The 16103-nt window shown below is 36.9% G+C and overlaps 1 protein-coding gene across 1 annotated transcript in view; it reads right to left on the bottom strand.

Annotated features, from left to right (window-relative positions):
* The window catches only part of RP1 (RP1 axonemal microtubule associated), a 194824-nt gene that overhangs the window by 97327 nt on the left and 81394 nt on the right, over nt 1-16103 (bottom strand). The window contains exons 25-28 of the mRNA XM_088130611.1: nt 13863-14088; nt 5496-5650; nt 3697-3775; nt 2769-2856 (exon numbers count right to left, since the gene is read on the bottom strand). Coding sequence (XP_087986737.1) covers nt 2769-2856; nt 3697-3775; nt 5496-5650; nt 13863-14088 — 548 coding nt within the window. The remainder of the gene's footprint in view (nt 1-2768; nt 2857-3696; nt 3776-5495; nt 5651-13862; nt 14089-16103) is intronic.

Raw genomic sequence — 16103 nt, 5'->3', positions numbered from 1 at the left:
TAACAATTTTTTTAAAAAACCAACAAATTAAAATTAGTAGTTATTTAAATTAAAACTTAAAAACAATAGTGAAAAAAATATGCATCTGTACTCATTCTCTCAATGCCGAGGAGGAAGGACAATTCAGTTTCCAAAGGAATGTGTTTCATAATCTGGAACAGTACAACAATGGGTCTCTAATATCAGAAGCATCTTCAAAGGACCTCCTTTGCTGATTCAAATGGCCAGGCAGGTTTGTAATGGGAGAGGAATTCTCTCAAGTTGTCATGCCATGGTATCTGTACTCATATGTCCTATTTGCAGCAGATGGTACTAAAAGGGATCTACTCAGATCTATATAATTTACATCATGGGGTTCTAGAAGATTTTATTTGTCTTCCATGCTTCTTAATGTCCACATGAAGTCACTCAAGTCTATATAAGGGTTGGAGAGAGGTGTCACCAATATGCTACTGGAACAAAAATATATTTCTTTTTCACATCTGAGTCAGGTATAGTGATGGATGTGCTGAAGTTAATCACCAAATCCAGAAAAGAAAAACATTTTGGATGTGTGATTCTTCATCTAACCTGCTCTGCTTAAAGTTGACTTGACCATATATCCCTCTGCTTTGAGGAATCTATACATATCAACTCCATGCTAGCATAATAAAAGGAAGAAAAAGAAAAGAGTGGACCCAATGCTAGGTGGGGTGACAGAATAGTAACTGGTGATGGGAAGATAGCAGAGCTCCTCCACTCCTACCTTGCCTTGGTCTTTTCCCCAAATAGTTCAAAGCAGAACTGACGCAAGGAGAGAGTTGCAACCCAAGTTAAGTAAAGAAATGTCCAGGAGCACCTACTACCTTGAATGAGTTTAAGACTTCAAAACCAGACCAACTGCATTTGAGAGTCTTGAAGGAGCTTTTGGATTTTACCTCAGAGCATCTTTCTGTGATCATTGAGAAATCATGGAGAAAGGCAGGTGTTTTTCCTACTTTGAAAAAGGGAAAAAGGAGGACCTGAGAAATTACAGATTGGTCATCTTGACTGATAATTAGCAAAACTCTGGAACAAATTATTAAGCAGCTAATTTGTGACCATTTAGAAAAGCATGCATGGCTTGGCAGAAACCAGCAGAGTTTGTATCAAGAATAAATCATGCCAAATAAACTTGATCTTTTTTCATAAAGTAGCCAGTTTACTTAACCAGAGAAATGTAGTGGATATAGTATATGTTGACTTTAGCAAAGCGTTTGACAAAATCTTCCATGAGATTCTAATAGCGAACATGCAAAATGTGGGCTATCATATACTGTCATTAGATGGATACAGAGCAGGTTGGACAATCATATCCATCAAGTGTCTATACATCAAGCCGAAAAGCAGCATAATGTGGCATAAAAAAAGGGCTCTATTCTACACTTCTGTGACATATTTATAAATGACTGAGATGAGAGGTTAGAAAAAATGATTATCAAATTTGGGGATGGCATGAAGATAGCGGGGAACAGCAAACAGAGGACCATATAAAAATGAAGGAGGCTATTGGCAAGCTGGAACAATGGGAAGAAACAAGAGGAATTTCAAGAGGAAAAATGCAAAGTCCAACATTTGGAAAGGAGAAAAAAAATATCAAAGGAATGAGCATAGAATAGGAGCAGCACAGTGGACAGTAGTACATATGAAAGGATCTGGGGGCCTGATTGGATCATAAGCTGAACATGAGCCATAATCTAATGCAGCTGCAAAAAATGCAAATGCATTCCTAGGCTGCATCAACAGAAGTAAAGTGTCAGATTTAAAATAAGCCATCTTTCCTTCCTATGTTGTACTGGTCAGACCTCATCTAGAAATATGTGCCACTTTGTTAGGAACTATAATGACTGGAATGTATCCAGAGGAGAGCTATTAAGATGATACAAGGCCTGGAATGACAAACTTTCAACAAACAGTTGGATGCACAGAGTAAGTTTACTCTGGAAAAAAGAAGACTCTGAAGATATATGATAGCTGTCTGAATGGTTGTCAAATAAGACAGAGCAAAAAGTTGATCACAGTTGATCCAGAAGACAGGACAAGGAATTAAATGGGGATTAAATTACAAGAAAACAGATTTTGTCTGGACATAAGGAAAAAAATTCCTCATGGAAAGAGCTGTCCAACAGTGGAATAAAATCACTTGGGAGTGGTGGACTTTTCCTAGCTGAAGGCGTTTAAAGTAAGGCTGGATGGTCATCTGTTGGGGATTCTGCAGCGAAGGATGCCTGCACTGACCTGGAAGTAGGGCTTGGTGATCTTTCAGCAATTACAATCTGTGATACTATGATATGTACTCAGTCTGAGTACGGCACATACCAGACTGGTTATATTTCTTGATCCCATCATACGAACACAAAACATGACTAAAACGGAGATATCTAATGCAGGGTGGCGGTTAAGGTCTTGGACTGGAATTCAAAGAACCCAAGATCAGGACCACCTTCAACCTTGGAAGATTGCTAAGGTGAGTGCAAAAAAAAAAAAAAAAAGCATGAGAAGGAAAAGCTATATATGCTACTCTGAGCCCAGGAATGAAAGGTGGAATATATATCTAATAAATAAATAAAATATCTTGCAGCAGCACATTGCAGGAAGACAGATAATAACTGGTAACAGACATGCTATTGTTAAGGGAACTTTGTGTGTTATGACTAAATGTTCACTGAAAAACACCAATACAACCTCCAAAAAACTTCAGGGCTTTTTAAGACACAATTTAAAACCGCTGGCATTCATTAATTACTTACCTGTTACAAAGAAACTCAATTACTTCTTTTTTACTTTCTGCTCCCTCCTGAAATCTGATAACAATCTTTTGGAGGAACCATCCGCTACCTGCAATTCAATGATAACAGGCATAGTGTGGGATGACTAGAACAGCCACTTCTGTCTTGACTGTGTGATATTTAGTTTATAAGTGATAACATAGAAATTCCATATAATTTTTGAAGAATAAGATGCAATACACATTTTATGGGATAAATATGTTTGCCTCTTATCCACTATAAATATACCTGCAATTCAGCCTTCCTCAGTTTTGATACTTTCGAGATGTGTTGAATTACATCTCCAGTTATTCTTAAACAGCAAGGAAGTTACAACCAGTGATATTTGTATTTCAGTACCTGGGGAAGGCTCTTGCAATATTTCAAGAGGCAGCCTAATGCAGCTTCTCCAATTTCATGCTGTCCAGATGTTCTGAAATTATAAATCCCAGAGCATCTGGAAAGTACCAGGTTTAGTAAGGCTGATGTTGTTTGTATATGCTAGAAGCAAGAGGCAATAATGAATTAGTGGATTACATGTACTCATTACTAAATGGGAGAGAAGAGAAAGTAGAAATAAAGTCATCACAGTGCTTATTGTGAGACCTGAAAGAAAAGCAGCACATTTGCTTCTATACATTATATGAACCAAAAATTAGGAAAAAATGCAATAGAGATGTAAAATCAGATAAAATGAAAGCTGATGGACAGACTTTCCACTGCTAACATTCTCCCATAGATTTAGTATCTTTATAAAATATGTTATTACCTAAAACATACAAGCTCAATGTTCCTGCAAGAAAAAAAACATACTTGCCTGAACTTCAAATGTGGAATGAGACATAAGAAAATGGACATTCATTTTAAAAGAGATTGTGAAAATTATCCATCAATGGGAAATAAATTCTACCTGGACCAATTCCATCATGGCTAATGAGAATTTTATGCAGAACTCCAAGTGATACAGCCGTCACAGAGAACACATCAGTCTGTAAAATAACAACAAGAACCACAAAAAGTTGAGGAAACCAGTACAATCCAAAATTTATCCAAAATGAATAGCAGACTTTGGAAAGATAGATATAAAGCACACACTATTATTTGGTGCATAATGCATACTCATTGTGCAAATATACTGTTAGAAACTGCTACAGTGTAAAATATGCATAAATTACTTAACAGATTCCATCTCAAGGATTTTTAAACAGGTTTTTCATAATAACTTTTCAATAGTCTAATTTTTCAGTATAGCATACCATTTTGTTCTTGGGATTCATTTTCCAGGCATGTACTTTTCCCCTCTCTTTTATCCTCTCTTTTATTACAAAAGAAACAAGCACTTTTCCTACTAGAATGTTCTATTGCTTCTTCCTTGCTACATGCTTCATAGCATCAAACTAGGAGTTAAATGCTACCTACTTGCCTTTGAACAAAAGAGGAAAGGTAGTATTATATTATTGCTACTAGCAATAGACGAAAGCTAAGCCAAGGCCAAGAATCTAGAGGAGCTTACATGCTTCCTCTAGTAGAATATTTAAGTCTTCCAGCAGCTGGGCTTGGTGAAAAAGTTTTGGAAACCTTTTTAAAAATACAATATTAAGCCTATCTAAGAACCTATGCTGATTAAAAATGGAGGTGCACAAAGCAGCTTCCAATTCTGAAGGCTAAACAACCCGCTTGCTAAAGTAACTGGAGATTTCAGACAACAGTTCCAGCCTGCCTCAATCATGGGCCCTTTCTTACTTAGTCACATATATATGCTTTTCTTTCAATAACAGTAACAATAGCAACAATAATAATCCCTCAAGGCAGCTGACAGTAAGAACATCTACAATGAACTAACCAAACCACACCACATAATTAAAAAGTCATGAAAACAAATCAAATAAGAGCAGATCTAATGGCAGACAATCAAAAGCATAATTAAATTTAGAACACAGCACAACAGAAAGACGTCAGTCATTTGTCAGGCCAAACATTGCTTAAATAAAAGATCAGCCTCCCTCAGGAGGAAACGCCCAAGCCTGGGTATGCTAAGCAGCCTTTTTCTAAAATTTCTGATAAGTAGAAATTGGTGGGACCTATTTCTCTTATGAAATCAGATATTGTCACTGGAAGAAGAACCAGGGAAGTGCATTCTGGCCCTTCATTTCTGACCTCCCCATCCTGCTTGAATTCAAGGCAGATCCACATAGCCGCCACCTCCACTCTCAGAACCTTCTGAAACAGCCTTACTCCTTTTTGCAAGCATCCTCCTCATTGGCATTCTTTCCATGCCCAGAGTTCTCGGTTTGCCGGCCAGCATTTCCTCTAGCTGGCCAGTGAGGCAGTGTCCTGCCCTCTGCCCTCATTCTTACATCATTGTGCCTGTGTCTATGGTGAAGAAAAAGAGAGAAATGCAAACTGTGCTAGGAAGAAGGACCAAGCAACTTCTGTTTAATGAAGTCACAAATTGTCCTTGTTTTTGGTATATATGTATACATGTACATGCATGCCCTTATGCACGGATTAAAGGAATGGGGACTGTTCATGTAGACACATGTTTCTACACAATTCAGAAAATCTGTTTGAATATCATGCTTGGTTTTAGCTAACATTAAATTTAATATGCTGTCCTAGCTTCATAACTTAAGATTATCTGAATCATTAACGCAGTTGCATTGACAATTAGTTATTGATTCCAATCACATTTTGTATATTTTTCTTTACCTGACCACACTGAAATTTGACTTCATTAGTGCTTGACTTCTGAAGTTTCCGTTTTCCAGAATCCCCTTGATTTCCAAAGATAGTGATGTATACATTAGAATTAGTTTCTGCGCCTGGGTGTGTCCCAGTGTATACACTGATCTTGTAGACTATCACTGAAATGGAGACAAAATGTATTATTTGTGTGCATTTTTATCCTGTTCATTGCTCAGCAGGTATTCATACTAACTTGACCCTTAGGACTAGAGCAACTTAGAATGTTGATTTATTTCATTCAATCATTTCATTCAGTCATGTCCGATTATCAGATACTTGGATATAATGTTGAATATATAATTGTTTATATAGGAATCCTGCCCACTTCTAATTACCAGTTAATTGGCAGCTTACAAAAGCTAGCTTCACAATAGAGCAACATCAGGCAAGCATGTCATTTGAGCAGGCCAAAACATGTATTTTTACTCATTGGGAAAAAAGGGAAAAAATCCACAGAATATACTAGAACCAATGTGTCAATCACAAAACAAAACAAAAATTCAGCAAGGGAAAGAGAAAGGCAAGCATTAATGAATTGGCTGGATCTGCAGGCACATTGGTGTCCATCAGTTTCATGTTGGGGACCCAGCTTTATAGATGCTGATGATGCTGATTCAGAGTTAGTTCAGAAATATATGTGTATGTATGGATGGGTGGATGGATGGATGGATGCTTAAAATGGATGCTTAAAATCACACATTGAATAGGATGCTGGTTGTACTCAGGAACTTCAGCAAATATATTTTGATGCTTTAAAAGACTCACAATTCAGATAGAGAGGTAGATAGAGGAATTGTGAGTCTTTTAAAGCATCAAAATATATTGTTAAAGTTCCTGAGAACAACCAGCATCCTATTAAATGTGTAATTTTAAACATCCATTTTTAGGAGGAAGTAATTCTGAAAGCAGCTGGCTACTAAACAGTAAAGCTTAACGTAGAAGCCCAACCCCAGGATGCAGGCAGACATTTAAAAACTAATTTTTGGAAACATGCAAGATTTTAAATCTTTTACTCTCTGTTCGGTACACACTGACAGGATTCAATAAACAACAGCTGTCACAGTGAAGTTGATAATAAAATACACGATTCATTAATAAACAAGTAGTGGGTAATATACATTGCCTTTGAAAGGTTAGGCAAAATGGGAAGAAAGTAATGCATGTGTTCATCAACTAGCTCTCTCTCTAGTTGATGAACACATGCATTTCATAGGCGGTCATCGTAGAATGGCAGTGAGAGGCTCTCAACCACTGGGTTTATAAGTCTGACAACTCCAAGTGCAGTTTGGGTATGGTGACAGATTTTTATCCTGAGGGCAGCTTTTTTTACACTGATCATAGTATATTGGATATCCATTCAATGTTAAGACTAAAACATCTGAGTATATGTGTGATCAAAGATAGGGAATGGATTCTTAACACAAAGGCTAGCCATCCTGAGCTGGGGTATCCATAACTGAGATTGTGTGCTTGGTCATTCTTTGTGGTTGATTCTCCATTTCTCTCTTGAATAACCAAAATTCAGATGCTGGCCTTAGAAAAGGGTTGCCCCAACATATTAGCGCATACCTATTGTGAGATTTCCTAAACATAGGAAACAGTATAAAAATATGATAAATAATAATCCTGCAGAGATTACCCATATGACAATGGGAACAGATACAAGTCCTTTCAATCTAGGCACATATTGGCAACATACTAGCAAATTGGCAGATATAATCCATAGGCTAGGTTGATCCACAGATCTCAGCTTTTTCCAGTTTTGAAAACTTCAAGGAACTGAATGACTAATTTTTAACATGACAGTTCTTAAGCTTATCACACTTTTATTGCATAACACTTTTAAAAACATGTGGCATAATGGATTTGTTCTGCTACTTCAGACCTGTGAAATTACTAAACTGCAGCAGCACAAACAACAAAAAATATGATTCTCACCAGGGAAGCAGAAAACAGGGAAGCAGTAGTCCACTTCACAAAGTATTATCAATCAAGTCATCAAAAGTCATGATTTCAGGCCAAGACAAAAATTATATGCCTGGTCATTTACAGGATAAGCAAACAAACAGCCTCTCACATAATATAGGCCTGTTTATTCTACTTATAAAAACTGTAATTTAAACAAATGGCATTCCTCATTCTGCATATATTTCACCATGGTTTGAAAGGTTATGCTTTGTTGTTATTTTACAGAAAGGGACTCTTTCCCTTTCTGCAAAATATGCTCTGGGTTATGCTCAGGGTAATGTAACATTAGATCCCAAAATAGTATTTCAGCTTTAGGCAAGGCACTCTGCTTCTAGTTAAGGCCACACTAGCTGTGGCGACAGAACTTATAAAATAAAGGCTGCGCTTGTAGGACTCACTGAATCTCAAACCAGCTAACTACTTATTAGCCTGGTATATGAAACTCTGCAGTGCTTGCTTAACAATTCAGTGTGTTGTGCGCTCCAAGAAAATTGGGTTAACTATATAAATTGTGGCTTAGTTTATTACAGTTGTGCATACCAATACTGCTTATAAAACATTGAGATTTTCATATTGGATTAAGAATAACATACAAGAATTTTCATTACGCATGCATGGAATTCAGTTTATATTTTCTGTTTAACGCGTAGAGATCAAAGGGTGGGACACAAGTTCTAAGGGTTTAAATAAAGCATAAATATTCTAAGAAAGCTTCCTTTTGCTTTGCTGATTGGAGCAACTTTGTTATTTCAGGATGTAATGTCCACTAAATTAGCTGCTTATAGGATTGGCAATAGGTCTCTGGGTCTCTAGCTATCTTCCCCATGGCTTAAACTTTGCTACATAAAACTCCAAACCCTTTCCAAACCTTTATGTACCAGCAAGGGAAAGAAGTACTATAATTTGTATAGCAATAATGCATGGTAATATGTAAGGTATTACAACCATCCTTCAGGGCTGGATTTTCTGCTTTTCTGCAGCAATTTGAAGCCATTGTACCTTGAATATGGTGGCATTAAATTAACATCAAACTGCAGTGTACAGGGAATTGTCATAGCTTCCATCAAATGGGAAATAATGTAGGAAAATACAATTTACTGACTCAAACAAAACTCTGAAGATATTACTTCTAGCATGCAGAAATTAGTTTGAATAGCTACATTCACTTACTCTCTGGAAATACCCAGGATCAAGCAATATAAACAAGCAGAAATTAAACAAGTTTAATTAATGCAATCAAGATGGTGCTTCCTGGGGAGAGGGAATGTTTTTTGAAATATATGAGATTTGAATATTTGTGGTGCTAAGAGGTAGGCTTTAATTAAGCTGTTATATCACACAGGCATAGTACCTTTATATTCCTGAGTCAAAACATCCAAGGAAGAATAGATAGTATCTATAACTGGAACAAGGAAAACTAACAGCATGGAAGAAATACTGATGAAAATAAAGAATTTATTCTCAAGCTCTGCTTGCTGCCAGCAGTTCAAGGGTTGAGATGAACCTTCACATAGGCCCATGATATTCTACAAGTATCTAATTTCTTTTGCCATTGCCTGTGTTCACACATACTAGTGAACCACAACTTTTCGAATTTGTATCTTGCTAAACTAGCCTTCCATTCTGAAGGGCGCTAGAAAAGTTCTGCCTGCAATATTAACTTTTTTGTTCAAATTTACTCAGCCTGGAAAGGTTTCCATATACTTTTTTTTCACTGCAGTTGTTGCCATTTAGCATTCCAAAAATAATTGTGCACAGAACCAATTGTAACCTTGGATCTTGGGGGAAAAGGGGTATGGAAGAAAAGGGAAAAAAGTGAAACAAACAGAAGTGAAAGTCGTATGACCACTGGAAGATATAGTATGATCGTGCATAAGAATATTAGAAAATGTATTAAATCTTCCAATAGAATAAATGGAAAAGGAATGTAAGGAAAAGGGAGGTAGGAGCTGCTTGGAATAGAACAACACGGAAGTGCACAGAGTTACCCTAATGGAAAATATGAAAATGGATGCATGCTGGTATGATGAAGTGAAAGATGCTGTGGATGAGGGGGAAAAAAAAGAAGAAAATGATGCCAAAATGATAAAAAGCAAAAGGTATGTATAATGAGAGGAAGGATCATTGTAAATAATATAGCCAAAGAGAGGAAGGAACAATTAAAAGAAGAAGAGAAACTACCAAGAATTTTGATAGAAAAAAATTGTTTTCAAATTGGGTAAAGCAGTCTAAATGAGGAGCTTCCAACAGATTGAATGGAATTAAATATTTAAGTGATGAATTTGGGATGAAACTGAAGTAAGGGAATGCTGGAAGGAGAACTTTAGAGATATATAGGGGAATGGTGCTAACATGTTGAAGAGTAAAACTGAAGCAAATGCCACTGAATAAAGCAGAATATGTCTGTTAAATATTCCCTTCATTGAGACAGAAGTAGGCATTTTCAGCAGAAGCTCTGTTTTTTTCTGGAGTGTCTGCAGAGGAAATGTTACACAGATTATGTGATGTAACAAAAACTATAGGATTGAAAATTAAATATCAAAAACAAAAGTAATGCATTTTCTGGGAAAATAGTACACATGATTGCAAGTTATTCATAAATGAAAGAATGATAGACCAAGTAGATGAATTCATATACCTTTGTAGAAGGGTTACTAAAGATGGATATATTTTTAGACATGAGAATGCTTGCACAGTAGAAAGGTAAGATAGCATGTGATCTATCATGAGGAATGAATGTTTGTCAAAAGAAGCAAAACCTGTTCTGCATACAAGCATACTTTTGCCCACTTTCTTATATGAAAATTAGAATTGAGAATGTTAGAAGAAACTGTCCTGCTTCAGGTTTCAACCCAAACACAGTTGCTACGGAGATAGCAATTTTACTTCAAGTCTGAAGAGATAAGCAGTAAAGAATGTAAACAAAACAGGAGCTTGCCTGAAGAATTGGATTTAAAAGGAGCACCCAGAAGAAGAGTGCAAATCCAACCCAGGATTCCAAGAGCCAGGTCAGAGTTGTCAGTCAGCCCAGAGGTTCAAGGTTTCTTACACAAATGGAATCCACACACGAGTGTCAGCCAAGACCCAGAAATCAGACATTGTTTCCAGTAAAGGGAAGGTGGGTCAGAGCTGCGTCTTAAATCAGGCTGCAGTCAGCTGTCATTAATTAAGAGACTTACTCCCTTGCTTGGCAAGAAGTCTCATGGAATGTGTCTGCTCTCTTCTCTACTTGGTGGAGGCTGGCCGGCTTTACGTCATCCTCATCTGGCTGTGCAGGTGGCGCCTGTGTTTGATCAGCCTCATGTGATTCTTGAGTTCCTGTCTCCTGAGGCTGACATTTCACAGGTTCAGCTGGAGCAGCTTCTTCAGATTCAGACAGAAACAAGTTGAATGAAGTGGGAATGGGTTACTTAAATAGTATGTGTGGTAAAACTAGCAGAAGGTCAAAGATTAATGGATGCTGAAAAATACAGAATGAACATAAACATGATTGATAATGGTGGATAGCAACAGAGAGCAAGGCTATCAGGAAGGAGGGGGTGTATTCCAGGAAGAGAAAAGAGACAAAAGACAACACAGTCCGCAGGGGGAGTGTGGGAAGCATAAGAGGTTCAGGATAGCCATTCCCTGGAATCTCCAAGAGTGTATCCACTAGTTGCTGTAGTATAGATTTAGTCTGGCGAGATTCTGCCTATACGGTGTAAGCAAATAAAGGAACTGAACTGGACTGTTTCACTGTTGTTCTTGGGCTGGGGCTGACAATCAATGTGTATTTGGAAGGATTGTTTCTATTAGGGTGGGGCTTTATTTCTTGGTTTTATTGTTACCGTGAACTATCTGGAGTCTTTGAAGTATGTAGTATAGACATTTTATATTAATAAATGTATAAATAAAGGCTTGATGAGAGGGTGCAAATCCCATAATACAGGTAGAATTATAAGCAACATTAAATGGACAGATCTGGGGAAAAGTAGATGGGGGAGGTGGGCAAGGAATCTGGAGAAAATATAATTCAGTGGTATTTGCATAAACTACTAATATCATGAAATAAGATGCAAAGGAATATGAAGGAGGTTAAATATTAGGTTAAAAAGGAACTGCTACCATATGGAGACAGGTTGAATCATTCATACAGCAAATGGAGAAAAATCAAAGTGTGGTTTTATGGTTCAGTTCTGATAGAATACATGGTAACAGTGTCTACAAAGTGAGGTAGTGAAATTCAGAGGCAACATGAAGCCTTAGTTAAAGGATTGCTAATTCCTAAACTGAAGGTAAACGTACAACATACTTTCTTCTTCTAGTTCATATTTCTGACAAAACAACTTTTTAAACTTAGTGAATGAATTGGTGGCAAAAGAGTTCTGATTACTCAGAAATTTATATTGGATTGTAATAGGATATCTTATATAATTTGTCTCCTTTGATATAACACCTACATAAAGTGGCTGTTTCTGAGCTTCTATACAATTAACCTTTTACAATTGGAAATGCAGATGGCCAAAAATTTTATTCTCTGTGATGCTAAAAAATAGTAGCAAAAATCCATAGTTGGGTTGAGTGTCTATTGATGTTCAATTTAAATGAGCCAAAAATCAATAAGTAATTTGAAGTCATAAATGTACAAATTTAGGATGTGTCTAACAGCTATATAATGTTTCCATTTACTTTTATTTGTCAAATATATTTTAATAACCATAATGTACTAGGAATGCCAAAGATAAATATGCCATTAGAGCACCAGTATTAATAAAGCTAAACAAATATTATACTTGGAAAAATGCTATACCTATACAAAAACTGTGAAAACTTTTTACTTGGCTGCATCCAAAAAAATCCTGTTGACATACAAATAATTTTGTTTCTAGACAGGTTGTTTTCTCATGTCCAAGCATTGCCCAAGGAAAACAAAACTAAACCTGACTGAATGCCTTCCAGCTATGTTGGCCTATAGTTCCCATAATCTCCAGTCAGAATCTACCTCCACTTATATCTCTTTTCAGGTCAGAATATAACTTACAAATAAAATAGCATTAATTTATCAAAATAATGTCCATATGGCAAACCATTAAAAAAAGCAAATGGAACAGAAGTCAAGTAACAAAAAAAAAAAAAAGACAATAAAGTATAGCAAAATCAGAAAGGAATCACTACTGAATAAACCCAGTCTGGCCATCAGCAATTGTATCTTAAATTTTTGAGCAATGCCAGTCTAAGGCTTTAAAAGGGTTAAATAGGTATATTCTGTTCTGGATGCAAAATGCTTATGCCCATCTCTTACAGTAGCTGGATGTATAATGCTGGGCCCTAGGGCTGTGCCTGCTTTGGAAATTATTTGTAAGGGATGGTCTGGAACACATGGGAGAGCAAACATAGCAACTCTTTAAAATAACTGTGTCTTTATTCAGACTTCAGCATGAACTAGAAAAAGATACGGCTGCTTTAACATGTCACATAAAATATGCAGCTATTTTAATGAGTTGACTTATGTTCCAAAGCACATTCCAAAGAACATCTTCCAAATATTTTTCAGAGCATATACTTTTGTAATTCCATTATTCTGTCTTTTTTAGAATACATTATTTAGGTTATGTATTCTGCTCTATCATTATTTCTGGTACTTTATGTTCTCTTTTACCAATGGTATGCTGTATAGGTAAATAACAAGGTCTACTATGCTAAACTGAGAATGCAGTTGCTTGCCTTTAGCAGCCTTCATTTCCCTTTTTAGACTACAGTTCTTGGATTCTATCAATGGTTCAGTATATCAAAAAACCAACCTAAAGTTTTTGTGTCTGTGAATATTTTTAGATATAGTAAGTCAGATTAAATAACATTGGCCAGGCTGATTGCACAGCTCCTCCTAACATGTGCCATTATTATATTCTAATTCATTTGCTAATGTCATTTACATTCTTATTTCATTCAATGTGTGCAAGACTATGCAAATAATTCTTTCCTCACATACAGAACATAGGTAATCTTAACTTGCCAAAGGTCACTGTCTATTTTTCCTTGTCAAATAAATTTTATTAAAACAGTTCTGAAAAAGTAACAATCTAGATTCCCTCTGTACCACACAAGGGGGTGTATTAATTTCTATTTTTCATGAAGGGCTTCAGTGAGGATGAAGAAGTTGCTAAAGCAACCCATTTATTTATTTCTGGACAATAAACATTTTGAACTATTTACTATTTTGAACAATAGTAGGAAAGTATAACTCCCTAACATCTTAAGTTCCCCTACACTTATTTCATTACTTTCATAACACTTTTATAAGATGAATCATAAAATATATCTAATTGAGGCGAATACACAATACACATGTAGCTGAATAAAAAGAATTATATATTCCAGACATACATGGTAGAAGTTCTGTTTCAGGCTTCCTAATTGGTATTTCTCTCCATGTGTCTCCATCTCCCTGGTCTTCAGATAGCCAGCAGTTGACAGGAAAACATATTTCTTGCTTAGATGGCAAATTCATTCTCTGAAATCTAATCTCCTTAAGATACCAACTGGGATCTGCTCCACTGTTGTCATGGCCAATCCGGATTTTATATGGCTCTCCAACATCCTTTAATTTAATCTGGAAAATATTAAAACAGATAAGAAAAGGGTGTTAATATATTTAGTGATAGATTATCAAACACTTCTTGGCTTTACTGGATTAACCCTAAAAACAATATATTTAACAAATATGTTATTACACTGGCTGGTGTGGGTCTTCCGGGCTGTGTGGCCGTGTTCTGGAAGTTTTGTTTCCTAACGTTTCGCCAGCACCAGGGGCCACAGACCGCATGGGAAAACTGATGGAAAAACACAATTTCCAAACAATCTTCAGACCCACCAGAAAAGTACAAGAAGTGCTAAAATCAGCAAAAGACAACAGGGATCCCCTCACCACCGCAGGAGTATACCGCATACCATGCAGTTGCGGGCAAGTATACATCGGGACCACAAAACGCAGCATCCATACCAGGAGAAAAGAACACGAAAGACACTGCAGACTACAGCAACCAGAAAAATCTGCAGTAGCTGAACATGCTCTCAAGCACACTGGACACAAAATCCTATTTGAAAACACAGAGATACTGGACAACACCAACAGCCACTATACCAGGCTATACCGGGAAGCCATTGAGATTCACAAACACCAGCACAGCTTCAATAAAAAAGAGGAGAGTCTAAAAATCAACAAAACCTGGCTACCAATCCTGAAAAATACAGCCTGCAAAAGGTCAACGAACTCAGCTCAACCACCAGGACATGTGAACAGTTCACACAATGAACTTGCTAATCACCCCCAGCAGCCCCTCGTTAACAATTCAATAGAAGAAAAAACCCTGCCTAATCCCCAGGAAGATACACACAGATGCTGATACCAAAACAAGCAGCCACTCAGTAACCCAACCCCCCCCCCAATCCCCCTTCCCCCCAATCAGATCTCTATAAATACCCACAAAAGGGTCACATCACCCTGGGCACAGAGAGAACTGCTCCTGTCTGTGCTCCTGCACTCTGAAGATGCCGGTCAGAGGTGCTGGCGAAACGTTAGGAAACAAAACTTCCAGAACACGGCCACACGGCCCGGAAGACCCACACCAGCCATCATATGCCGGCCGTGAAAGCCTTCGACAATACAATGTTATTACACTATTTCAAAGCAGTTAAATGAAATGAAATGACCAAAGGAAATATTGGAGTGGGGACCTATAATTGTGGTAATGTCACTGATAATACATTATGCCAAAGACAGCAGATTGGATGAATAACTACGCAAAAGACTTCTTGTAAACCTGCATTGGAGCTGAATAGCATTATCCACTTCTTTATTATCTTTTGATGAAAGATACCTAGCTGAAGTAAGATGTAAAGTTGTTATGCAGTGGAAACTGGTAAATGGTAATGGCATATTTTCTATCTGATCACATGAGGAGTAGAGTACCTGCCTTCCATGCTGTTCTTTTCATTCATGTATACTATTTTTCCAACAAATGCATTCAAAATGTCTCAGGAAATAGAGAAATAGCTTAAAAATTAGGTCAACTGTATTCTGGAAAGTTTTAAAATAAATACGTATATAAAAATAGTCTAACATTGAAGACAACAATATTTTACAATACATCTTGAAGGAATACAGTAGTTCTCACACAAAAAGTTGTTATGTGGGATGAGAACTATTAAGGAAACTATCCTGCTCCTAGTCCACTGATGAAAACTGGAACAATGCCCCAGATGTTGACTGGAGATGCAGGGAGCAACATGTTGCATGGTTCTAGCTGACATCCCTGGACCAAACATTTCCAAAGCATTTTAGAAAAGAAAAGGTGGGAGGAGAAAGGAGAGAGAGAGAGAGATTTTGTAGAAGAAAAAAAAATGAGAATTTCATTTTTCCCCCCAGTTAAAAGTAGTCCTGATACTCTAAATCACTGTAACACATTTATTTGCAAAAAAAAAAAAAAAAATCTGTATGTTTTGGGAATATACTGTAAATGGCATAGAAATGGTAATGTATAGTCCATGTAGCACTGTAGTTTGGCAATGGAGCAAGGGACATTACCAACAGACCTATTATCTTAGCAGTATGGGCTTTGTGAAGAG

The sequence above is a fragment of the Python bivittatus genome, unplaced genomic scaffold, assembly GCF_059951505.1.
Source record: "Python bivittatus isolate LINGU-HERP-01145 unplaced genomic scaffold, Pbiv_v1 ctg000840_np1212, whole genome shotgun sequence".
Lineage (NCBI taxonomy): Eukaryota > Metazoa > Chordata > Lepidosauria > Squamata > Pythonidae > Python > Python bivittatus.
This window is presented reverse-complemented; position numbering and strand designations above follow the sequence as displayed.